Source organism: Artibeus jamaicensis, unplaced genomic scaffold (genome assembly GCF_021234435.1).
Source record: "Artibeus jamaicensis isolate MK-2021 breed Jamaican fruit bat unplaced genomic scaffold, CSHL_Jam_final scaffold_537, whole genome shotgun sequence".
Classification (NCBI taxonomy): Eukaryota; Metazoa; Chordata; class Mammalia; order Chiroptera; family Phyllostomidae; genus Artibeus; species Artibeus jamaicensis.
Genome location: NW_026522047.1, coordinates 45,330,548 through 45,356,610, shown reverse-complemented (window position 1 = coordinate 45,356,610; position 26,063 = coordinate 45,330,548). Strand labels below are relative to the sequence as shown.

Sequence of the window (26,063 nt, the reverse complement as noted above, 5' to 3'; positions counted from 1 at the left end):
GCTAGGAAAACCAGTGGTGTCACCTGAAAATTCTTGGTCTCATAATCTCCTACTTAGATCATTCCTCTGAGGGGATCTGGATTTCACGTATTTTCATTGTTATTGTTGTTTAATGATAGCCCCATACATTTTTTTTTTAAGATTTTATTTTCAGAGAGAGGGGAAGGGAGGGAAGAAGAGGGAGAGAAACATCAATTGGTTGCCTCTCACACATCCCCAATTGGACCTTGCCTGCAACTCAAGGTACCTGCCCTGACTAGGAATTGAACCAGTGATCCAGTGACCCTTTGGTTGGCAGGCCGGTGCTCAATCCACTGAGCCACACCAGTCAGGGCCTGTACTTTTTTTTTTTTTTAATCTTTTCCTTTTTTTTTTTAATTCAAATATGATTCTGATCACTCATAGTCCAAGAACATTCAAACACTAAACCAAAAGAAACAAATGTTAAAGACTGGTCTTCAAACATCCCAGCCAATGAACCCACACTTGCCTATAATCTTGGCAACATAAACCCACATCCACAGCTCAGTGGCTACCACACCATTCAGCGGAGCTTCCTCAACTGAGCTGTTTGCAGCTACCAGTTTTGAGTACTAGACACTGTGTTTTTCAAGCTCTGAACAGCTGTTGGGATCTCAGCAGGGGTTGGAGGAATCAGCTCGACCTTGGCCTACGGCCAAAATGTGGCCCCTGGAGGCTTCCAGGCTGCGGGTAAATCTCTGCAGCATTAACCAGCCTGGGGGCCTTCTCTGTGAGGTTACTGATGAATTGGGCCAAGGTTCTAGGATGGAAATCTAATTATAGCATGTACTTCAATTTAAAAACCTTACAAAGCAGAAAACTTTGAAGCTTCTGAGAAGAAAGCAATACACGGACACTCACAATCAATTCAAGATGATCAGTGTATTTTCTTCTACTCTCCTCCCCGTATGTATATGTATATATGTAAGATATATAAATTTACATACCTATATCCATTTAAAATAAACATATTTTTAAAAGTAAAAATATACATTTTTATGAAATGGGACTATTCTTTATGCGCAATAGAAAATGTGTTGAAAATGTATAGAAAATGTGGTAGTCAATGTATTCTTCTAGCCCCCCCCCCATTGGTCTTTTTGTTCCCAAGGGAGGTCAGTCACGGCCATATGACTTGGTTAGATCACAGACATTTCCTGGCTGGGAAACCTGTGGAGTCAAATGTCCAGACAGAACCTCCAGTTCCTGGGTTGCTGAGTGACTATTACAACACAGACTCACTGTGTGCAAAGCAGAGACATCACCCTCAGTTGACTTCGACCACTTCGATGATGGGAATATTTGTTGCAACAGATACCATTTTAAGCCCTTATTTTGAAGTAATTAGACTCACAAGAAGTTGCACAAATAGTAGAGAGAGGTCCCATCGGCCCCTTCCCCCGGCGTCCCCCATGGCTGATAACATCTCACAGAACTACAGCACTGTATTAAACCCAGGAAACTGACATCAGTGTGAGACAATTAACAAGACTAAGACTACAGACTGAACTCAGATTTTATTTATTTATTTTTTAAAATATATTTTTTTATTGATTATGCTGTTACAGTTGTTCTATTCCCTGAACTCAGATGTTATTGATCAATCAGTACCATTTTGCAGCCCATTCCCTCCCTTTCTGTCATATAGAAGTCTTTTTTTTTTTTTAAGATTTTATTTATTCATCTTTAGAGGGGAAGGGAAGGAGAGAGGGAGAGAAACATCAATGTATGGTTACCTCTTGTGCGTCCCCTGCTGGGAACTGGCCTGCAGGGAACCGGCCTGCAACCCCAGTATGTGCCCTCACTGGGAATCGAACTGTGATTGTCTGGTTCGCAGGCCCGCGCTCAATCCACTGAGCTACACCAGCCAGGGCTAGAAGTCTTTTCTCACACTCATGAAATGACGTTAATGGCTGACTGGTACCTTCCAGCGGAACCGTGGCAGGCACTTCCGCCCTGTCCCTGCTGAGAGCGCTTGCATCCCCACCAAAACCACAAAACTAACACCCCTTCGTATTTTTGTATCTCTAATGATGCCTTTAAGAGAAATTCCTGAGAAGAGGGTGTCAACATTTTAAATTCTTACGCTCAAATTTCTTATTTTAAAGATTTTATTTATTTAAAGGGAAGGAGAAAGAGCAAGAGAAACATCAATGTGTGGTTGCCTCTCACACACCTGCAACTGGGGACCTGGCTTGCAACCCAGGCACGTGCCCTGACTGGGATTGAACCAGTGACCCTCCGTTCGCAGGCCGGCACTCAATCCACTGAACCTCACCAGCCAGGGCTCAAATTTCTTTTTAGAAAGCCGCAACCAGGTGCAACCACAGATATGAGGGCCCACCTTCTACCACCTTGCCAACACCACGTGTTGTCATTTAACGAATCTTCACCTATTTGTTGGGCGTCTAAAGATAAATAGAAAATAGGAAGGACTCCTCCACTGTCCTCAAAGTACCAGTATTTACTCAGCAAACAAGCTGGGACTTTTCAGTTTCCACCGATTCCTCTTTCCCATACGCCCCTCCCGCTCATTCCTTATCAACAAGCCTTCACAGGTGTCATGGAATATGCTTTGAAACACACGCTGTAGGATTTTTTTAGGGAGGGCCTACATGCTGCCTCCCCCAGAATGTCAACAAAGGCGAGAAGAGGCAGGAGAGTGACATTTGAGAAGAGGCTCGGGGAAGACGGGCCAGGTGAGGCATTATGGGACGAGGGACAGGCACTTGCCCATGTCTGGAAGTCTGTGGTGTAAAATTTCAAGTGATATGGCTGAAGAGATGCCAGGCTCAGCGAATCAGGTCCCATGTGAACTTAGGAACTCCAAGTCTAGAAGCCTCTGGCCACCTGGAACAAACAGCCTGACGACAAATGAGGGTGGAAGTGAGGGAACCAGGGGGGAGCTGATCTCACTGGTCCAGACCAGCAGTGGTGGTGACTCAGGTGGGGGTCAAGGATGGAGGAGACTTGGACAGATTGAAGAATTACGTAGAAATGAGAGTGGGCTGAGCTGCGAGACAGACTGGATGGTGGAGCCTGAGGGGAAGGGATGACAGCTGAGTTGAATAGCTGGGGGCTCACCCGTGAGGGACCACCTATGAAGTGGAGACATCGGAGCAAAGCCAGCTGTGGGTGGAACGTGATGAGTTGGGCTCTGGTCACCTTCTAAGCATTAATGCTCCAGAAAATATGAATGACTTGCTGCAGTAGAAATCTTTGAAACCATGATATGAACTAAAACCCAATTATTCTGTTGAACTAAACATTGGTGAGGAATCTAGAAATGGGTCTTGAAATGCATGAACATGTGTCTAGGCCTCACCAGATTGGAGAAGCTCCCAACTCTGTTCCCTTATCCTTGTCTTCAGGGGTAATAGTGCTTTGGGACATGCTGTGTTTGAAGTGTATCCTGATAGACCTTTCTCTAAATGTTTACACAGCAGTGACATGAGACAGAGCAAATATCAGGATCCTGGGTGTGTACCCAAAATCATATCTTGCTGGACATTCACTGTGCACCTTGCTTCTCTAGCCTTAACAATGCTCTGAAGATCTTTCCATGTGAGTTCAATTAGACTTGAGCCATTGTTTCAGGATGTTCCAATGTGCTGTTGCTGTTTAAGAAATCACTCAACTGCCTAGTGGCTGAAAACAACACTTCACTCTCTCATGGTTTCTGTGTCAGAAATGTGGGCAGGGCTCAGCTAGGTGGGTGCACACAGCTAAGGGAGAGGTGGAGCAGCTGGAGCTGGGCCAGCCATCTTTCCCCTCCTGTGGTCTGAGCAGTCTCTCGGCATGGCCCTATTGGGCTTCCTCATGACACAGTGGCCTCCAGACAACTGGGCCGGTTCATGGCAGCTGGTGGCTTCAAGTGAATGTCCAACAAGCAAGGTGGAAGCTGTGGTGCCTTGTATGACCCACTCTTGGCAGGTGCACAAGAGTGGACTTGTTGTCTGCTGATTACCAGTGAGTCCCAAACCAAACTCAAGGGAAGAATTTGGGAATGCAGACAGGTGCAGCCACTGTAGAAAACAGTACGGAGTTTCCTCAAATAATGAAAAATGGAACTGCCTTACAACCCAGCGATTGCACTTCTGGGAGTATAACCTAAGAATCCCAAAACACTAATTTGAAAGAATATATGCACCCCAATGTTCATCATAGCATTATTTACAATAGCCCAGATCTGGAAACAACCCAAATGCCCATCAATAGACGAGTGGATAACAAAGCCATGGCACATTTACACAGTGGAATGCTACTAGGCTGTAAAAAGAACAAAAACTTACCTCTTGCGACAGCATGGATGGACCCAGAGTATTATGCTACGTGAAATAAACCAGTCAGAGAAAGACGAGTGCTATATGATTTCACTTACATGCAGAATCTAATGAAAATGAACTAACAAAACAAAATAGAGACAGACTCTTGGATACTGAGAGCAGACTGACAGCTGTCAGAGGGGAGGGGGCGGGGTTTGGGTGGAAAAGGGGAAGGGATTAAACAAAAACAAATACATTTAGACTCTATGTCTTGATGAGGGGAGTTCCAAGGCTCTACAGCTGCATGTGGGACGGGAGATGTCACCGTGGCATTCTGTCACATGGGAAGTCCCACTGTTCCTGACCACCCCTCCCGGCTCAGCTGTGCCAGGCACTCCATGGCTCCTGTCTCGCCCCGACACCTATTTCAGCCTTAAGCCATTCCATGGAAATCGCCACCCATGACTTGCTGTCTCCGCTGCCCTCCCCCTGCCTCCAACACAGAAGACTGCGCTCCGTTGCTCAACCCCTGGCACTCCCCCAGGCCAGGGCCTTCCCTCCAGACCCAGTGCATGTCCCAGCCCCTGAGAACCTCTGTGGCCCACAAGCCTGACTTCTAATCTGTGTGGTCCTGGGCCAGGGCCTCAACCTTTCCATGCCCCACTTGTATCACCTGTGGAGTGAGAATGAAGCCCCCCAACCCTCAGGGTTGGTGGGAAAAGTGGGGGGAGAAGGCACTGACCAGCAGGGCAGAGGCGGAGGGGTGAGGCCACCAGGCACATGGGTGCTGAGAGCGAAGGCTGTTCGGGGTTGGGGGAAGCAGCAAGCAGCTATTAACCAGGAGTAGTAGGAGAGGCCCCAGGTTCATGGCCAGTGTCCTCATGAGGTTGGTGCCAGGACTTCAGGCCAAGGTTGATGAGGGAAAGCCAAGCCAGGGGGCCTGCAGCCCTGACCTACAACCCCCACTAGAGCCCACATGTCTCTGGGTCACTGTAAAACTTGGCTTTGCACACGTGGACACTCAGCCAAAGTAAGTCTTCCAGTCGATTCTTCCCCCCTTTAAAAAAAAGTCCTCAGCAGAGGATATGTTTATTGATTTTAGAAAGAGAGAGAAACCAGGTATTGAACCCACAATCTAGGTGAAGTGACATGACCAGAAATCTAACCCCCACCTTTTAGGTATGAAGGACGATGCTCCAACCGGATGAGCCACGCGACCGGGACCCTATTCCCTTCACTTTTTTTCTCAGAAAAATTATTTCCCTTTTAATTGTCACAGTAGAAAATACAGAAGTACCTGAAGAAGGAAGTAGAAACCTTCCTGAACATCTTTTTTTTAAATCTCCCAGTGGGCCAAGAGGTGCAGAGCAGCCCAAGGTCACACAGGCTGCAAGAGGCAGGGCCAGAGAGTATCTCTAAAGGTCACAGTGGAGTGGGCCCTTCCCCTCCCCTGGCCTCCTTGCTGACAGCTAGAAATGTGGAATGGGCAGATGGAGCCCACACAGCCACCTTGGGCCATGAGGTGACCTTGGACATTGGGGTGGCACACATCGAGGCAACAAGACAGGGGCTGTCCTCCAACACTTTCAGGCACCAATGCCTGACTCTGATATGAGAGATGCAAACTCATGTCTAACTCGCCAATATTATGAATTTCGCTGCCATTCACTAACAAACCATATTGTCATATTTTTCTCATTTTCAAGTTCTAAGTGTAACTTTTTCCCTCCTCAAGGGACTCACTTTTATCTTTTTAAAATATATTTTTAGAGAGAAGGGAAGGGAAAGAGAAAGAGAGGGAGAGAAACACCAATGTGTGGTTGCCTCTCATGCACCCCTCACTGGGGACCTGGCCCACAACCCAGGCATGTGCCCTGACTGGGAATCGAACCGGCGACCTTTTGATTCTCAGGCCAGCACTCAGTCCACTGAGCCACACCAGCCAGGACAAGGGACTTATTTTTAAATTGGCCTCATTCTGAACAGTGTGATATCAAGTGTTTGGTGAACTGATTTTTTTTGGTAAAAATGAAAATAAATTCAAATATATTAAAATAAAGTCAAATCTATTAAAAAATGTGGACTTCCAAAATGATGGAGCAAGAACCTTGGCAAATCTCATCCCTATTAGTGTGGATAAAACTAGATAAAGTTGTCATAAACAACCAACCCGGGATTCTGGTTTATCAAAGGCATTTGGCAAATTGTTTATTCAAGAAAACAGACTGAATGGAAGAGCAGCGGGTAGGAATCTCAGAGTAGGATGAATGGGCAAAGCCAAGGTTTCCTGACTAGCTTGAGGTGGGGATCCTGTGTGCAACAGACTGATAAACTCGCGAGACGCAGGGAATGAGCCTCCACTGGCCCCACACCCCGCGGGTCTGCACGCGTGCTGGGGAGGGCTGGGGAGGGCTGGGGAGGGCTGAGGAGGGCTGGGGAGGGCTGAGGAGGGCTGAGGAGAGCTGGGGAGAGCTGGGGAGGGCTGGGGAGGGCTGAGGAGGGCTGAGGAGAGCTGGGGAGAGCTGGGGAGGGCTGGGGAGGGCTGGGGAGGGCTGAGGAGGGCTGGGGAGGGCTGAGGAGAGCTGGGGAGAGCTGGGGAGGGCTGGGGAGGGCTGAGGAGAGCTGGGGAGGGCTGGGGAGGGCTGGGGAGGGCTGGGGAGGGCTGGGGAGGGCTGGGGAGGGCTGGGGAGGGCTGGGGAGGGCTGGGGAGAGCTGGGGAGGGCTGGGGAGGGCTGAGGAGGGCTGGGGAGAGCTGGGGAGCCCCGTCAATCCACAAATCTACGCAACTTGCTCAAAGGGAGGTCGTGTGCTGAGAAAATGCAATAGGGGCGGGCAGGAGGCAAAGGTAGGTCAGACTTGCAAAATGCCCCAGCCAGGCCGCTGGCACGGGGCCTTACTGACTCAGGTGCGTGAGCACCGGCTCTGAGCCGTCACTGGCTGATCTGGAGGCTGGGCTGGCCAGTGTGACTCCTAGAGGAAGCCAGACTAAAGGTGAGGAGTTAAAAAGAAAAACTGAGCAGAACCGTCAGCTGCTACGCACTGTGGGGGCGACAGACAGTACAGCTAGTCCAGCAACAACCAAACAGACAGAAAACACAACACCCCACCTCCCTACAGAAGGAACCGGAACCCAGTCGTTAGCATCTACTATTTTTACAATGTCCACTTTAGAACAAAAAAAATCTGAGACATGTTTAAAGAAGCAGGAAAGTGTGGCCTACACTGAGGAAGAAAGCAGTTGACAGAGCCTTTCTCTGAGGGGCTCCAGACGCTGGACTCCAGAACAGCCATCACGAGTATGTCCACGGTGCTAGAGGAAACCCCGTCTGAAGAATGAAAAGCAAAGATGACAGCGACTCAGGCAGAGAAAAGAACCCGAAGGAGGTTCTGAACTTGGAAGCCCTCCCTGCTTGTGAGGCTCCCATGTGTCCTGGGCTTCGTGCGTCACGGCACTGACCGCTCCGTACAGCCCCCGCCTGCTTACGTGACCACCCTCCTTCCCCCACCTTGGCTGCAGACCCGAAAGAGACCACGCTGCCTGCTCCCTGTGTTACTGCCGGCCACGGGGCGGCGCCTGGGCTGCCGGACTTTGCACTGCCAACATGCCAGGAGCCAGGAATGAGTCCGCCGGAAAGAGGCAAGGTTACGAGTTTTGCTGTTGGTTTAATTTATTACTGTTTGACATCCAGTGACACTGACATACCCTCACCAGGCCTGCGGACCACAGGCCCCAGCGAGCGTGACCTGTCCAATAAAATACAGTACGAGGAGTGGACGGCTACACACATGCATCCACGGCTTAAACTACAGTGATTCCAAACTGCGGCCCAACAGTACTGCCAGGAAAGGAAAAAAAAAAAAAAACAGGCGTCGTGTGTTCCCCGATTCATAATTCTTTTTGTCATTTTAAACAGTTAATGCTGTTAACAAACGCTACTGATGCCAGGACAGGACCAGACACAAACAGCCCTACATCTTCTCTGCCGTATAAATATGGAAGATTTTCGTTTATACAGTTTTACCCCATGTCTGAAACTACATCTGCTGCTACCCGTTACTGCTAAGGGCTATACTGCCTCGGCTCTGGGACGAGGGGCTCAAGGTCGAGACTCTGGAATGTTGGGTTCAGTCTTCTTCGCTGCCACTTCCTGAGCGATCCTGGAGGGGGGACAGGAGGACAGAGCAGGAATCAGCACCCCCGAGGGGACCCTGAGACTGACATGCTGATGCAGGCACTGGGATGGCTTTCCGGGGGGTAGGGAGCTGGTTGTGAGCACAGCACAGGCACAGTGGGGCTGGAGGGGGAGGGGACCCCCTCTGCTCCACCACACCCCAACTTTCTCTTGAGTGCTGGCCCCTGTGCCCACACTGACTCTTCCTTGGGATCTGGAAGGCTCACTGTGCCCTTTGCTCCATCCCAGTGCCGTTTGCTCTGCCCCATGCCCCTGACCTTGGGCTTCAAAACAAACCGCCTTGGCTGTTCCTGACCACAGAAGATCTTTGCCCTTCAGTTTAAACATTTTACGCAGCTTGGCAAGGACCATCAAAGGCCCTGCTGGGCAGAGGGGGCAGTGCTGTAGCCCAGACCTCCACCCCGTGGTCAGGACACCGCTGAAACCCTGAGAGGCCATGTGTATCTGTAGTCAGATTTATTCTGAAGTACTTAGTTTGGCTGTTACTGCAGACGGCTAGAGAAGAGTAACACCAAAATGGTACCTCCTGAGCTTGGCCAGGAGCCTGGTCCCATAATCCAGCCCACCTCCCTGCTTTGTAGAAGTACAGACTGAGGCTCGGAAGTGAAGTGAACTGCCAGCCCTACGGCAGGGAAGGGCCAGGTGTCCAGACTGGGACCGGGACAAAGCTTATTTAAATCCGGCAAGTGGGTGTGCTCCCGCCTCCCACACACCTCCAAAACTGCCCACTGTGGGCTTGACAAGCCTGTGGCTTCCTGCCCGTGTGTGGGGACCACAGCCTGTGACCTGGGATAAGCATCAGCTTATCACTGTGTTTGCTCCATGTTATTTTATAACTGGGGAGGAGCCAAGGATTTTGGTTTTTGTTTCTTTAACCCACTGGCTTCATTAGGAAATCCTCCTAGGCAGACCAGAACAGAGCCACAGGCGGAGGCCTGGGCACACAGTGCCCATCACACAGGGCGCGGACACCATGACAGCTGCGACCGGACAGCAGGCACTGTGTCTGCTTGGGGAAGACATGCTGACAGGACGGCCCTGGGGTCCTGGGCAGGCAGCTGTGTGGCAGGAACCGAATGGGTCTGCCACCCTGCCCCCAGATGTCCACTGGCTAAGAGCACTGGTTCTACCATCACATGGCCTTGGGCATCACATGCCACGCGACACCGAGCCTCAGTTTCCCCATCTGTGGAGTGGGGGTGTGAGAGTATCTCTCACAGGGGCCAGGTGTAAGGGCCCAAGGCCTGACAGAGGATGGACTTTCGGTGACCCAAGTGCTACTAGACACCTGCTCCCGCTCGTCCCAGGGCCCTGGGGCCTTACCTCTTCCTGCTCCTCCTCACTGTCATCGTCACTCACCACTGGCTTGGCCCGGGACCCGCGGCTTGGCCGCCGCCGGCCCCCCTTCAGCCGATCCTGTGCCTTCTCCTTCCGGCCCAGCTTGATCTTCACTTTGACTGAGCGGGCTGGGGGGGGCCAGAGAAGGAAGGAAGACATGAGCTTGTGCGGCACGGCGCCTTCTGAGCTGGGCGGGCTGTGAGCAGACAGGGCTGCAAGGCCACCAGTTCTCGCAGGCAGGTGTGAACCCTGAGAGCCTGACCACCCTGGGGAGCCACAGCCACCCCCACCCAGGTACCCCAGGACTCACACTCAGACTCTGAGCCTTCCTCCTCGCCTTCTTCTTCCTCCTCACTCTCCTCGCCTTCACTGTCATCCTCTTTCTCTATTTTCTGCCGCACGCTGGTGAAAACGGACTGCAGAACAATGGAGTCTTCGTAGATCTGGTCAGAAACACGGGACTGAGTGGGCTGGGGTCCAGTATGGGGCTGCCCGCCCAGCCCAGCCCCAGCTCTGGCCGGAGCAGCCCACGTGAGACAGAGGGGCATCTCAACAGTCCCTTCCTCATCAGGGCCGGAGAGACATGTGGGCTATGAACCATTTCCAGATGGACGTGCTCAGGAGGCGCCTGTCCCAAAGGCCCTGGGGGAGCCTGCTACACTGAGACTGTGTCTGTGTTCCTTTCATCACAGGAAAGGGCACATCCACAGGCTTCCTCTCAAGAGGGTCCCCTACTGAATAAAACCCTGAAACATACACAGACTGTTCACAGGACCATCCCAGATGGGTGAGACTGAGGCTACTTTTTCTCTTACTTGTCTTTATTTTCTGCCTTTTCAGTAAGGAATGTCTACTGCTTTTTTAAGTAGTAAAATATTCCAAGTTACTGGGAATCGTTTTTAAACTAGTCAGTTCAAAAGGGAGCAAGGGGCACGTGGTCTGGGGCCAGCTTCGAGGGCGGCCCAGGGGCGGCGACGCCTCCTCACCAGGGAGCCTTCCAGGTTGAAGGTCTGCGCGTTCTGGCACAGCAGCATGACGTCCTTCTCCAAGTCGTTGAGGCTGCGGTACTTGTGGTTGCGGATGCGCTCCTGTGGGCAGCCAGAAAAGCACCTCACCTGGGACCTCACCTCATGCCTGGGGACCCTGGGGCTGGGGGTCTCTCTGCTTAACGAGGTCAGAGCTGGACTCCGGGCCCCTCTGTATAGACTCGGAAGCCCAGACCCACTGAACACAAAAGCCGCACGACTATGACCTGAGCCGTCGGTAACTGTGAAGGAGCCCTGGTGACACACCCTCAGGACACTCGAGGCCATGAGGAACCCCAAGAGCCAGTGATCAGGTCCCTGGCCAGGGGGCCCAAGGTCCTGGGTCAGACTCCCCGGACACCAAATGCCAATGTGGGCGCATGCCTGTGAGACAGCCCCTCCCCCACGCTGGGGTTACCTTAATCTTCTTGAAGTCCACAGGTTTGCGGATGAGCTCGTAGTACTCAGGCAGCTCTTTGCGGGAGGGCAGCTGGATGAACACCTCGCTGAGCTGCCGTCCGCTACTACTGTAAGGGGACACAGCGGGCATCACTCATAGGCCCTGCCAACTGGGGGAGCCTGACACTCCACTCTCTGATGACAGGGTGAGAAAGTCGAAGCTAACTCAGGAGTTACTTTCTGCACGTGTGCTGTCTCCAAAGTTCCAGAACATTCCTGAGAGGCAACCATGCATGACTCTCAGGCCAGGCCAGGGATGCATGTCAATCAAGACTGTGCTCGACCAACTTCCCCGACCCTCTCAGCCCACAGGCCTCTAAAGGCAAAGGACATGGAACTGGGAAGATCGCGACTGTGCACCATGCGAAGAGCAGTCTGCTCGTGCTGCAAGTACCGGCATTTTCAGGGGGAGGTCATTTTTTGCAAGTGTGTTGGGTGTCTCTTGCAGACAACACTCAGGAGCAGTGAACTTCAGAGAATTTAGCAAAAACGCAAAAGAAAAGATGTCCCACAGCAAGACATCAGTGAAAGACAAAAGCTGTTTTCTAGTCCTTCCCACTGAGAACACCTGTTTTCACAATGGAGCAAAGGAAGGGCACGCATGTGTGGCCGTGACAGGTGACCGGGCCTCCTTGCTGGGTCACCTCCTTGCTTGAGCTCCACTGCTGGGTCTCACTTTGGGAGGAACCCGTGTACTGTGTCCGCAGGTCATGCTGCACCCGGGCCTGGCTCTGTGCTAGGGACAGGTGCTCAGAGGCAACGTCTCTCCTGGGGCCTGCCTGCGGAGGGAGTAGACAGGCACATCAAGGACTCAAAGACCGGGGTGAAAACGATGCCCAGCAGAGCCAGTCTCCCTCACTGTATTCACTGAGAGTGGCAGTTCCATCTCAGGAACCTAACCTGCCCCCAGGTCCCACGGGGTCTCTAGAAACAGGTAGCAGGCGCCCAGGGTGACCGTCCGGGGATCAGGTGACCTTGTAGCCATCCTGTTCTCCAGGTCCTGTCTTCACAGGCACACACACTGTGGTTTTGTCCAGGTCCTGCTGCTGAGACGTGTGGCCCACTCCTCTGGCCAAGTTCAGAAGCCACTCGGCTTCTCGGTCACTCCTCAGAGACTGCCGATTTGGGCCTGAGCCCCTTCGGCTTCACTTCTTTTCTCTTCAACAGAATTCTCGAAGGACGGAACAGCCCCCTAACTCCGTCTGTCCCGCGGTCTGCAGCCCTCCACTCCGGTTTTGTTTACTATGTTAGAAGACAACAGCCGGATGCCCCGATTTCATAATGGCCGTAAGCAGCTGCAAGGTCAGGACTGCCTACCTGCCGAGGCTGCTCCCAGTTGGGAACCCTGGAGGCCTTTCGTTCACTCGAGGTTTTTATGCATCATGAAGCTGGCCTCTGACCCGAAAGATGGGGGCTGGACCTGGTCCCTGCACTAGTTGTCTCAGATAACTGTCACTCAGTCCTTGCTCTGGGCCAGACATTCTTGAACATGGGTCCTCACCAGACCCTGTTAATCTAACGGCTGTGATGAGGGAACTGAGGCGGAAGTTCAGCCTGCCTTGGCTGGACACTGCCCACCTCGCGCCTTGCCTTCCTTCACAGTGTTTTGTGGGGACGTCAGTAAGCAGCAGGCCTGCTGCTTTCCACCTTTCAGCACATCGCACCCTGTGTCAGGTCCAGCTGTCACAGAGAAGGGCAAGCACACCACTATGAGGCTACCGTTTCCAGTCAGGGAGCCCGTCCCTGGAGGCTTCCTTTCTCTCACAAACAGGCTGGTGGGTTGTTTGGCCACAGGCAACTGACTGGAACAGAGAAGAACCCTCCCTTCTCCCACAGTGTCCTCCCACACGCTGGCACAGAGCTGGGGAGCACAGCCTTGTACACTCTGACCCAGACTGGGGCCACAGGCATAAAACACCTGTGGAGCAATATAATCTCCCTCGCAAAGTGTAACGCACTCCAATTTCTACTCTCTCTCACTGAGAAATGCCAGTTGGGACCCGCGAAATTCATTTCACAACCCATTAAAGAGCGCAGACTCCCAGCCTAAAAAACTGCCTGCAGTGCCAGGGCCAGGTGGGCCCCACCATGCGTCTCATCATCTGTGACATGCACTCAGGTGGCCAGCCTTGGGGGTCCATGTGATCCTCCAGGAAGCTCCGGAGGCAGGACTCTAGTGCTGTAATACAGCACAAAAGTTTCAGTGTAAAACCCTCTTCTCTGTCAGCCTAAGAAATTGAGAGCAAAGAAACAGCCTCCTCCTGCACACCTATGTGGGGAGTGAGTCTTCAAGGAATAAAGGCCCACCCAGCTGCCTGGCCCAACGATGCCTCTCGGCAGCAACGAGCTCCGAGTGCAGATGGCCTCGATCTGGGTGTGAGGCAGGCAGAGGTGGCAGAACCACAGGGGACTTTTAAAACTGCCTTTTCTCAGACAACCAAGGCCTCTTAGAAAGCTACTGAGGTAAGATTTTAATTGTTCAGAAGTCCCCTGGAGAGTCCCCCACACATGCCACAAGCTATCCAGACTGGCTCACCAACCCTACTCTCTATTAGAGGTAGGCGCTCCGCAGCGCCCCAGACCCCGGGAATAAACCCCAAGTCTTCCAGGACAGGCTGTCCATGGCCTGATGTCAGCACCCTCACACCTGCCTCAGGCCCCACAATGCCACTGTTCCCCCAAGAAACCCAGCTCCTGCCCTCACCTCAGCATAACTGTCACCTTCTCCTCTGAGTGTTCTGACAACCACCCGCCTTGGCCCCACACCTCTAACTAACAAAAGAGGTTTGAGCTATGAGACACAGGTACAGGTCTCTAGCACTTGGCTGAGGTCTGAGGTGCCGAAGTGAGCCTTGCTGACCTTCAACACTGGCTGAGCTTGGCCTTTTCCTGAACTTGACGTTACAGGGTCACACAGGGTGGGGGAGCTCCCAGGCCTGGCAGCACACCTCACTGCCATCTGTGAGAGGCTGATCCCTGTGGTGCGTGTAGCAGTTGCCCACTGTCTACACAGCTGCTTCGTGCCCCAGGGCAGGCAACCCCTGTGGTCCACTTGTCCACCTGCTGTTTAACACTCAGGCTGTGTCTGCTCTTAGCTATCACACAAGAAAAGTGCTGTGGACATGTGCCCCACTGTTCGGCTCACTTCTCTCTCAGGAATTTACGTTAGGGCAGGGCGGGGGACACTCAAGCCGTGTCCACTGCTCCAGCAGCAGGTGAGCCGTCCTGGTTCTGTGCAGCTACACCTGCTCCTGTTCTCCTTCCTCCGTGTGGGTGTCCTGCCCCATAGGTGAGAACAGTCATCTCCCTGTGGTTTTAATTCGCATTTCCTCCATGAGCCAAAGCTGGGTGCCTTTTCACAGGGGCACTGATGGGCCCATAGCCTCTTTCAGGCACACCAGTCCACGTTTTTCCTTTGCCTGGAAGTGCTCTGTGGGACACGTTTATTGAAACCCTTCTCCAGTCTATGGCGTGTCTTCTTACTACTTGGATGGTCTTGTGGTGAATGGATCTTAGTTTTATCCCAACTCAAATTAATCAGTATTTCCTTTTTTTTTTAATTTATTTTTTATTGATTATGCCATTACAGTTGTTCTATTCCCCTCTTCATTCCCCTCCACCCTACCTCCCCATCCCCATTACCCCCCCTTTAGTTTACGACCATGTGTCTCAAGTTCTTTAGATTCTATATTTCCCATACTATTCTTGCCCCCCCATCTATTTTCTATCTACTGTCTATGCTACTTATTTTCTGTACCTTCTCCCCCCTTCTCCTCCTCCCACTCCCCTGTTGCTAACCCTCCTTGAGATCTTCATTTCTATGTTTCCACTCCTGATCTAGCTGTCCTTTTAGTTTGCTTTTGTTTTAGGTGTAGTTGTTAATAACTGTGAGTTTGCTGTCCTTTCACTGTTCACGTTTTTTTATCTTCTTTTTCTTAGATAAGTCCCTTTAAAATTTCATACAATAAGGGCTTGGTGATGATGAACTGCTTGAATTTGATCTTATCTGAGAAGCACTTTATCTGTCCTTCCATTCTAAATGAAAGTTTTGCTGGATAGAGCAATCTTGGTTGTAGGTCTTTAGATTTCTTGACTTGGAATACCTCTTTCCAGCCCCTTCTTGCCTGTAAGGTCTCTTTTGAGAAATCAGCTGACAGTCTGATGGGAACTCCTTTGTAGGTGACTGTCCCTAGCTCTTGCTGCTTCTAGGATTCTCTCCTTCATTTGAATCTTGGCTAATGTAATGATGATGTGCCTTGGTGTGTTTCTTCTTGGGTCCAACTTCTTTGGGACTGAGCTTCCTGGATTTCCTGGAAGTCTATTTCCTTTGCCAGATTGGGGAAGTTCTCCTTTATTATTTGTTCAAATAAGTTTTCCACTGGTGGCTGTGCCTTTCCCCCTTCTGGTACCCCTATAATTCAGATGTTGGAGCGTTTAAAGATGTCCTGGAGGTTCCTAAGCCTCTCATTTTTTGAATTCTTGCTTCTTCACTCTTTTGTTTGGCCATTATTTGCTTTCTTCTGGTCCACTCCATTGATTTGAGTCCCAGTTTCCTTTTCATCGCTATTGGTGTCCTGTGCAATTCCATTCATTTCAATTAGTTTCGCCTTCATATGTTTCTCTAATTTGTGGCTATAATCAACCAGTTCTGTGAGGATCCTGATCACCAGTGTTTTAAACTGTGCGTTTGAGAGTTTTGCTATTTCTTCATTGCTAAGATTTATAGGCTCTGGGGCTTTGAGATCTTCTTGAGCCATTTTTGGTCTGTTTGTGCCCTTTAAGTGTGAGGAGCAAAGCCCTGGACTCCCAGATCTCTGGGTTGTGACGCTGTATGTGGGGGCGTGGTCAGAGCGGGGAAATGGCGGTCCCCTCTGCTGTTTCGTGCCGCTGGGTGAGGAGCAGAGGCTTAGGTGGTTCACCAGGGCTGGGCCACTCAGAGTCGCTGGGTTATGACGCTGTATGTGGAGGTGGGGTCAGAGCAGGGAAATGGCGGCGCCCTCCACTGCCGCTTGCTGCGGGGACCCACTGGGTCCCGGTCCAATCACCCTCTCCCTCGCTTGTCTATCCATGCACAAATGCGCGACCACAGTCAACCCGCAGCCCTGCTCCCTCACTGTTTCCCCGCGGTCACTGGGTCTCTCACTAGGTCCAACCCTGCGCCTGAGCCCATCTGACCGAGTTTTCCTGTGCAACCCCGCTCCACCAGCTGCTGGTTTCGCCCCTTACCGGTCAGGCTGAAGAATTTGTTGTTAACAGACTTCTGAAAAGTTCAATTTTCTGTGTTCTGGCTGTGTTTTCTGTTGCTAATATTTAGTTGTCTCTAAACTTGGTTAAGGCACCGCATTTCCACCTATGCCTCCATCTTGGCGGAAGTCTTTTTTTTTTTTTTAAAGAAAAGGTTTACTTCTCATTATCTTCCACGTGTGGTTGCCCCTTGTGCATCCCCTACTGGGTACCTGGCCCATAACCCAGGCATGTGCCCTGACTGGGAATAGAACCAGCAACCCTTTGGTTCACAGTCCAGTGTTCAATCCACTGAGCCACACCAGCTGGGGTTCAATATTTCCTTTTATACTTGGTGCTTCTCCTTGTCCTGTAAGAGAAATCTTTGCCTACTCCAAGGTCACAGAGGTATTGCATTTTTTCCTAGAAGCTTTGGTGTTTTAACCTTTTTACATTATTAGCTAAGAGGCCAGTTACCCTGTGTAGTTTCTGTCCACAGAAGTTACCATCCACCTGTCTACACCCAGAACATGAGCCATGTGGACAGAGGCCTTGCCCGGTTTGGCCACCACTCTATCTTTGGCACCTGGTACAAAGCCTAGTACCTAGTAGGTGCTCAATAAACATCCGATGACTGGAGGAAGAGTGTTCAGGGTGAAAGTCTCAGGGTCATGGGGCAGGGTTTAAACCCAGGTCTCAGAAAGTTCACCTCTAACTATGGTGCCTCACCACCACCCACCCTGCCTGGCCATTTATACACCATCCTGTCACAGAAAAGACCCTGGAAGAAACGACCAGAAGGCGCACCGCACACAGAGAACACCGCATCAGTCTCCTGTGGGCCACACCACAGCTGTCACAATTCCTCCACTCCGCCACTGTTACACAGAAGCAGCCACAGAGTTTACACAGGCAAATGGGCTTAGCCTATGTTCTAGTAAAACTTCTTTTATAAGGAATACAATTTCAATTTCACACCACGAAATAGTCTTTTACCTTTCTTAAAATCATCTAAAAAGCATTCTTAATTCACAGGCTACCCATACACAGGTGGTAGGCCATTATTATTTTTTTTTTCTTCTGATTTGCTGACCCTTGCTGTGAAAACAACAGAATGTAACAGAGTTGGTAACATATTACTTGATGCCCTTACTTCTGCATCTTTTGATGGGACAGACATCAAAACTGGATCACAGCACTACCTTCCTTTGAGCTCCCATGGTCTCAGAGGCATAAGCAATCAATCAAAGATGATGCTCAAGATAGAACCTACTTGCCAACCATAGAGGCAGTCCTAATCTGCCCAGGACTCCCTCAGCCCTGCTCTCCTTCCTGGAGTCCGGTTCAGACATTTGCCTATGACATTTCTCCATGACATCATATAGCCCTGGGACCATTTTCTCTTGACTCTCAATCAGTGAACCGAGCCAGCAAGGGTCCTGAATATGAGCCACTCCACATTTTCAAACCTGATTTAGCAAAATATTTATCTAAAACAGATTCTCAGAAGGGCATTCCATGAACAAAATTTGAAAATAATGAAACATTAAAAGACAACTGTATTAGTATGGTTTATTTCCTAGGCTCAATATTTGGATGCATTACCAGGTTAAGGACATCCAAAAGATTAGAAAAGAAAAAAATCTGGGGCAGATCTATTTACCAAGAGCCTGTACCTGCTGGGCATCCATCCAACCCTAAAAGTTGAATCTCAGGGTTGAATTTACAGATCGGTGATATAGAAAAAGTTCTGGCTAAGCATGAGAGGGAAATGATGTTCCCTAAGGAATCTACCAACGAGAATGGTGTGTGGGCCGCTGCCCTGCGTTCCCAAGGCTCTTCCAGTGCAGAGAGGGCAAGGGGAACCTCAGTGCAGGGTTCGTGTGCTGAGGGCCACACTGGCTGTAGGTTATGTTGGTGACTGTTCTAATGAGCCAACATTTCTGATGAGCTGACTGTTTCAAATGAGCCAATGACACAACTGGAGTGGTGATGTCTCTTAACACAATTCAATAATGAATTCCAAGTCTCATTTAAAAAAACAAAAAAAATTCCAACTCCCCCCTTGTCCCCCAGCCAAGTAGCCCAATCTGAGAAATTACTTAGTCTGAGACCTTATCTTGGAAGAAAGACCCTGAGCTTGGAGGAAAGGCAGAGGACCCAGGTCATACGGCAGAAGGCAGACTTGGATCATAATCCAGGCAAGCTCCTAGGTGTGGCATGTACATCATGTGTACGCGCCAGCTTCCCCAAGCAGACCGTGAACACCACGAGGGTGGGCACTGTGCTGTTCTGCTGCAGCATGTGCTCAGAAGGCATTACTGGTGGGTGAGTAGGATAAGAGCAGAGCACCCACGACCAGTGTGCAGCACTGCAGAGAGCATTTCTCAGAGGTGGGCAGAATTGGTCATGTGAGTGCGGGGAGGCCCAAGGCCACCTTCTGCAGGGCTGAGGGACCATGGCCTCAAGAAGTGTGCCTGCTTTTCTGAATGGCTTAGTGTTGCAGCTCCGGGAGTGCTGATCAGGTCCATGGTAGAGGAGGCCTCAGAATGCGGGTTCCCCATCCTGGGCACCAAGAATACCAGGGGTCAGCAGGCTGGAAAACTGCTGCTGCTGTGCAGGGCTGCGGACCTCACCTCCACACCCATCTGGAAACCCTCCTACTCACTCTTTCTTCTTTCCCTCTTGGTAATTTTTAACCTCAGTTCACTGACATTTCTAAATAGTTTCACCTCCAAGTTCAACATTTCTCAATTCAGCTTTCCATTCCTTTACCTAGCTGTTTCTTGGTTTACTTTTAAATTTTACCTATTTTTTAACGATGTCTCATTTGCTCATCCTTATCTTCAGAGGCGTTTCTCCACCACTTTTCCGTTTGCCCATTCTCTCTCTTTCCTGAGTTACCTGTTTACTATCTTCTGTTTTCACGAACGCCCCTTTCTGTTTGCCCTGCACACACAAGAGCACTGCACACTTTATTAAGTTCTCACATGGCCAGGACTCCAAGGCAGGCAGAGGGGAGGGGGTCAAGGCACAACCTGTTCACCCAGATCTACTTGTTAGGTACCTGCCACTGTCCTGTTTGGACCTCTATGTAATTCTAGTTTTAAGACCCCACTAAACCTGCTGCATTGTTTTGTTCTGCATAATGTCTCTACCATGGCAATCACCGGCAGGGAGTGAAGCTTGGGGATGGAAGCAGTCTGATAAACAAGGCAGGTGGGTAGGCTCCAAAATATTCTGTGGCAGGTTCAGAACTCAGCACAGCTCCACAAGGCTGCCCGGCCGATCCTCCTGCAGCCCTGAGCCCCACTGGGCCTTTAGCCCGGTCTTCACCCACACTCAAGCTGGCCCGCGGCTCGAGGACGGGGATCAGCAGCATGTTTCTCAAGAAGTCTCATTTCAGTGTCTCTCATGTGAGAATCTGGGCTGGGAGACGAGCAAACCATGCTGACCCCATACCTGGATCTGCAGGCAGAAAGCCACCTCCTCCTTTCACAGAGCACCCATTCTGAGCTCCGGCGCCACAAGAAGTGCCCGGCCTTCCAAAGGTCCAGCCAGAGAAGCCAGAAGCCTCTCTGCCCCCTCAGGGTAGGGTTCCCATCCTGTCCTGAGCGTGTCAGGAGTCACCTGTGGTGACCTCTCCTAGAGAATGCATCACACCCTGACAACCTTCCCTGGAGCTTGCTATCTTGTCCATTTTTCTGGGAAACCAAGTTATAACCCTTCTGAAGAGCCACCTTCTTTTTTATTCTAATCAAGGCGGTGCAAGGGCAGAGGAAAAGTGCCTCCATCCAAGCCCTGGGCAGAAGGTGCCCCCACAGATCTGGTGGAGGCCCTGCTTCACCTGCACTGGGGGTCTCCATAACCCCAAGTAGGGACTCCAACTTTTGTGCTGCAGTAGAAACTGAGGAAGAGAGATGCATGTTGAAACCAGATCTCTGTGATACTCAAGCCTGACACCCCCTACAGCGACTGCAGCCTGGGGAGCATGGGAACAGTTCTACGGGGCCCTCTGGAGCCTGCCTGCTGAGGCGGTGCCTCCAGGGAATGCACTTCCCAAGGCCCCAAGGGTGGGCCCCTGAGCACATGCCCACTGTCATCTGCAGACAGTGCCTGAATGTCTCTGAAGGATCAAGAAACAACTGCCCACAACAAGGTCCCAACCTGACCCAGGAGCCTGTGCCTAACTTACTTGCATACTTATGTTACAGTGAAGTGCAAACTCCTAATTGCAACTTAATTCAGATTTCAATTCTGGCTGTTGACCCCCAGGTTCTTTGATGCCATGAGATTTCCAGTCACTAAGGAGAAGGCACCCTACGAGGCCCTGCTCACTGACTTGGCCCCTGTAGGGGTCCCTCAGCTTCCTCTGATTCTGGGAAACCTGTGCACTCAGCCTCAAGGCCTCTGCCCATGCTGTCCCCTCTGCCTGTGACATTTGTTCCCTCCTCTTCGCCTGGTGGGCCCTTGCTAGTCTGCAGGCTTTGCTGAGGAGACACTGCCGGCCTGGGCCCTGGGGTGGCCTGTGCCAGTGCAGTTCAAAAGCACAGCACCCTCCACCCTCCAAGCTTTTGTCCACGACAATCCTGCAGCAAAGTTCATTTTCATCACAACCCAACAGAGAGCCACCATGGCTTGACAGCCAGATGCCACACAAGTTCAGGAAGTGCCACTCACAGGGCACATGGGGCCTTGGGAGGGAGGAGCAAGGCCTGAATCTGAACACACGTGAAGGAAGCAAAGCTTCCAAGACAGGACATCACCTTCGTACAGGCGAGGATGCAGATACGAAGGGAATGTTATACAAGACTACACTGCTATGCAAATACGACAGGGGAATTCTTGAAATGAACCACTTGGAGCAATGCCAGCGACAAAGGGTGGCCCTGCTCAGAAATGCAGCAAAGACTCTGAGTCACCACCTCAGAGCGTGACCCTGGTCACCTGCGGTCACTCAGGACAGAAACAGCAGCACCACATCCTCCCGACTCTGAGTTCAAATGCTGACAATGCCCTGAAACCATCCTTTGGTGTCAAGGAAGAGCCAAGTTGTAACAGTTTTCTCTCCCCAGGGTCCAGATTTAACTAAGTATAGAATTTAGCTGATTATAGGGTACTGGAAACCAACTTAAAAAAATCCATATGTTCCATTTTCCCTCTGGAATGGAACAATCGGAAGTTTGAGACACAGCAAGTGCGAGTCAGGCAACCTCCATTTTTTCTACCCAGTGCTTTGGCGTTGGGTGGTGACCAGTCCTTTCGCACCTTCCAGTGTGTGGCACGTAGCTGTAGAAAATGGAACTCCACTTGGAGAGAAGTCTGGCCTTTGCCCTCGGCTACTGAGAGGCAATCTCTCAACCCCCGGAGTGTCCTGCCTGAGGGGTACCATGGGCCCAGACAGTCTAAGAATGTGACTCGGCAGGGGTGCTGGGTTACGTGGTATCAATTCGATCTATAGAGGAGGTACAGACATGTCACCCACGTGGGCAGTTGGTTGCGTGTGTGACCAAAGTCCAATAAAAGCTCCAGGGACCAAGGATTCCCTGGGTGGCAGTGCTCTGTGCACGCTCCTTTATAACACCACCTGTGCCATCTGCAACTCCGTGGGGAGAGGACGACAGGAAGCCCGAGGTGTGCACCTCTCCTGGGTGCTGCTCCACGCAACTCTTCCGTGAGCTGACTCTCATCTGTGTCCCTCTGCTGTACTAAACTATAGCCATGAGTGTAACAGCTTTCAGAGTTCTGAGTTTTCTAGAAAACCACCCAGCTTGAAGGCGGTCTTGGGGACCCTGGAACACTGCAGACGGTGCCGGCAGTGAGCGAGGGTGGTCTATGCACCGCCACTCGCACTCACGAGAGGGTAACCCACAGTGCTGTTTTCCCCATGGTTTCAAATTCAGTTTAAAAACACCAGAAATATCCACTAAATCGGTCAACTTTGGACCCAAACATCATCTTTGAAAGTATTTGCCAGATGAGGTAACTTTTCAACCAGGAAAGCGTGGCTGTTCTCCTGGGTTTATGTGCCCACCGGATCTCTTCCTATGTGACGACCAGCAAAACCAGCAAGTGGACAGCCCGGCATCAACTGCGAACCAGGACATGGAAGCTTCCTTTAATGTTCGTGTTTGCCACCCCCTTGTATCTCCCTATAGTCCTTCCCTGCCTGGTGGAGAAGCCCCAGTTCTGTGACGCCGTATCTGCACCAGGAGGACGGGAGATGAAATACACACCAGGCACCACACCCTCCGACCGGGGTCCTGCCACATGGGCCTGACGCCAGCCCAGAGTGCAGCTGTGACTCCGGTGTGGTGTTCTCATCAAACGGGTCCTCGGAACCCCCTCCAGGATCTCAGAGCTCCACAACAGAACAGTCTTGACAAGGGGTCACTGATCCCTGAAAGCTAGCTTTTATTTATTGCCTGATGTCCCAGCCAACCTTACACAGGCTGGGAGAACAACTGTTTGCAGCAGGTGGAGAAGCCATTTTTGGACACATGATATACAGCCAAACATGAAGCTAACAAAAGTTTTCCAGGAAGTCAGGGAATGAGCAAGAAAGTGGACAGATAGTTGACTTTTTTTTTTTTTTTTTTAGTTTGAAAACATCTAATGCCTCATTAACAAGTTCAGGTTGCTATTTCCAAGTGATATTTATTTATTTAAAATACAATTTTATTTCTTTTTAGAGGGAAGGGAAGGGAAGGGAAGGGAAGGGAAGGGAAGGGAAGGGAAGGGAAGGGGAAAGAGGAGAGAAACATCAATGTGTGGATGTCTCTTGTGCAGCTACCACTGGGGACCCAGCCTGCAACACAGGCATGTGCCCTGACTGGGAATTGAACCAGTGACACTTTGGTTTGCAGGCCGGCGCTCAACCCACTGAGCCACACCAGTCAGGGCTCCAAGTGTTTTATTTTGTTTTTAACCGAGGTGTACAACCTTATACAGGAAAGTACATATACTTAAAGTATATATACTAAAGATACACACACACACACCTTGATGAGCATTTTCTTCATATAACTGAAGCACACAACAGGAACTCATTGGTGTCTGGCTTTTTCCACTTAACAAAACTTAAGATGCTTCCCAGGAGCAGTGGTATTTCTGGTCTTGCGGCTGTCAGACTTCTGCGGTATGACTGGGCCACAATCACCATTCTCCTGGGGTGGACACTAGGCTGCTTTGTCCGGGCAGGTAGTGTCAAAGCTGCTACAGACTTGCTTGTACGAGTCCTTCGGTGGACATGCACCCCCCTTCCCAAGTTCACGACTAGGGCTGAAGTTCTGGGTCTGAAAATTCATCTTTATGTTGAGCTTTAGAAGATACAGCTAAAGAGCTGCTCACTCCCCGGGGCAGTGTGTGAGGTCCAACTGCTCAACATCTTCATCAGCACCTGAAGGAACTGCAGCCAGTCTGTGGAGTGTGCAGAGGCACCTGACTCTCACCCGATGCTGTCGATGCAACGAGCCTGAGCGTTCATGCCTTGTGCCCATTTTCAAACTGAGTGTTCTCTTTCCAGTCTATGCAGGAGTTTCCATGGCCTTCAGGAGCAGGTCTTTGGATGAACGGTTGTAGCAAAGTGTTTTTTTTTTAAGATTTTATTTTTAGAAAGAGGGGAAGGGAAGGAGAGACCGAGAGAAACATCAATGAGTGGCTGCCTCTGGTATGCCCCCTACTGGGGACCTGACCTGCAACCCAGGCATGTGCCCTGACTGGGAATTGAACTGGCGATCCTTTGGTTTGCAGTCCAGCGTTCAATCCACTGAGCCACACAAGCCAGGGCTTAGTTATGTCTTTTATGGGTAATGGAGTTGCTGTCCTATTATGGAAGTCAATGTCTGCTTCAAGGCCATGAAGACTTTCTCCCATGCCTTCTTCTAGAACTTTGTTCTACCTTACACATCATGTCTATTATCCACTTCACATTAATACATGTGTATACAGTGCGTCACGGCTCTCCTCCACATGGATACCCGAAAGACCAGCACGACTGCTGTGAAGTCCATCCTTGTCCCGCTGGCCTCCCAGGCTCTTCTTCATTTTGGTAATTTTAAGTTTCTTTCACAAGACCATCATTAAGGAAAAAAAAACACACCAGGTCTACTGTTTCCATTGGATTTTTCCACATGACATATTTTACTTTCTACATTTTTCTTTATGGAACTTGACTCAAAGGTCAAGTCTGCACATTAATGTTAATATTTTCTTCTCAATACTGACACTAATTACATTTTTAGGTCCAGCAGTTGGAAATCAAATGTGCCTCTTTCTTAGTTCATCATTTGTTCTTCTTTGATATTAAGATTCTTTTTTAAGGTCAGTGCGTACCATTTGGATACCACAATTGTCACCAACCCCCCAAATTTCACGCTTGGTGTCTCTCCAAATGATGCACTTTTTCCTCCTATGGACAAAAATTCGCTCTTTCAGGGCTAACTGCAAAGCAGTGCTATAAAATCGAGCAGCACACCCTTCTGTCATGGGGACAGCCGTGTCGGCCAGTATGCACCAGAAAGTGAAGTAAGACACTGGGAAGTGGAAGCACAGCCGAGTTCTGGGAAAGGTGCAGGCCTTGCGTCCTGGCCGCATTCTGCAGCTCCACACACCCCACCCTGCGCTGGCAGAATGTGCATGTCTCCTTGGAGGGCTGCCGGAGAACCTTGATTTTATTATTATTTAAACGGTACTTATGAGCCACAAACAGAGCCACTGTAGCTGAAAGCACGTACTGTCTCGTATTTGGTGCCTCTGAGGACGGGGCCACGGTGCCTAAAGCGGTGAGGCAACGAGTGGCTGAACTGCGATGGCCCAGTGTGAAAACTGGACTTGCTTGTCATGTAGGTACGGGGACAGTGAGTCAGGGTGGGGAAGCCTAGAGAAGGAAAGTCACACCCTCCCTGTGCCAGCAACTCCGCCCACCCCCACAGTGCAGTGGCCGTGAGACAGGCATCCCTCTCGTGCCACCTTGCCCCATCACTAACCTCAAACCCGCCAGCCACCCATCATCCCGGAGACTTTCCACTTACTGTGGCCTCTGCTGGAGAACTCACCCCCAACACCCCCCCCTACTTGTAGTTCCCTTTCCTCATGCCGACACCACCCGTGTGCCTCCTGGTCCCAGAACCTAAGTTCCTTCAGGGTGAAGTATCATGACACAGGGGTCCAACCAATGCTGTAGAATGGCCAGGCCAATAGCGGACGGCCCACGGATGGCCAGGTGAGGCACCTCTGAAGACCCCCAGCATCCATCCATCCACCCAATTCCTCAGCTTACCTGTCCTTATACTTGATCACGGCATCCACAATCTTCTTCATCTTCTTGGTGAGGTTTGGTGGGTTGGGGGAGAGCTTCTCGGCAGGTGGCCGCCCGCGCTTCTTTTGCTTCTTGCTCTCCTCATCTTTGTCACGGCTGCGGGTACTGGTGGTCGGGGTGGAGGAGCCGGCGTCACTGTCCCGCTTGCGTTTCCGCGATGATTTCTTCTGCCGGACCTCCTCTTCGATCTCCTCCAGCGTGCCCTCCTCGATGGCCTTCA

At 50.8% G+C, this 26,063-nt stretch overlaps 1 protein-coding gene and 1 pseudogene across 8 annotated transcripts in view; both read right to left on the bottom strand.

The window, feature by feature from the left end:
• Positions 1–458: 458 nt before the first annotated feature.
• On the bottom strand, positions 459–7,577 carry LOC119038842 (ATP synthase subunit g, mitochondrial-like; annotated as a pseudogene).
• A 352-nt stretch (positions 7,578–7,929) lies between these two features.
• The window catches only part of SMARCA4 (SWI/SNF related, matrix associated, actin dependent regulator of chromatin, subfamily a, member 4), an 86,610-nt gene continuing 68,476 nt past the window's right edge, over positions 7,930–26,063 (bottom strand). For 5 of the 8 annotated variants that reach the window (XM_053658168.1, XM_053658170.1, XM_053658167.1 and 2 more), the window contains 6 exons: positions 25,805–26,058; positions 11,261–11,369; positions 10,804–10,905; positions 10,128–10,260; positions 9,803–9,945; positions 7,930–8,444 (listed from right to left, as the gene is read on the bottom strand). In XM_053658168.1, coding sequence (XP_053514143.1) covers positions 8,412–8,444; positions 9,803–9,945; positions 10,128–10,260; positions 10,804–10,905; positions 11,261–11,369; positions 25,805–26,058 — 774 coding nt within the window. In that variant the 3' untranslated portion in view covers positions 7,930–8,411. Of the gene's footprint in view, positions 8,445–9,802; positions 9,946–10,127; positions 10,261–10,803; positions 10,906–11,260; positions 11,370–23,137; positions 24,086–25,804; positions 26,059–26,063 lie in introns of those variants that run through there. The other 3 variants (XM_053658169.1, XM_037131428.2, XM_053658171.1) reach the window with 2 other exon arrangements.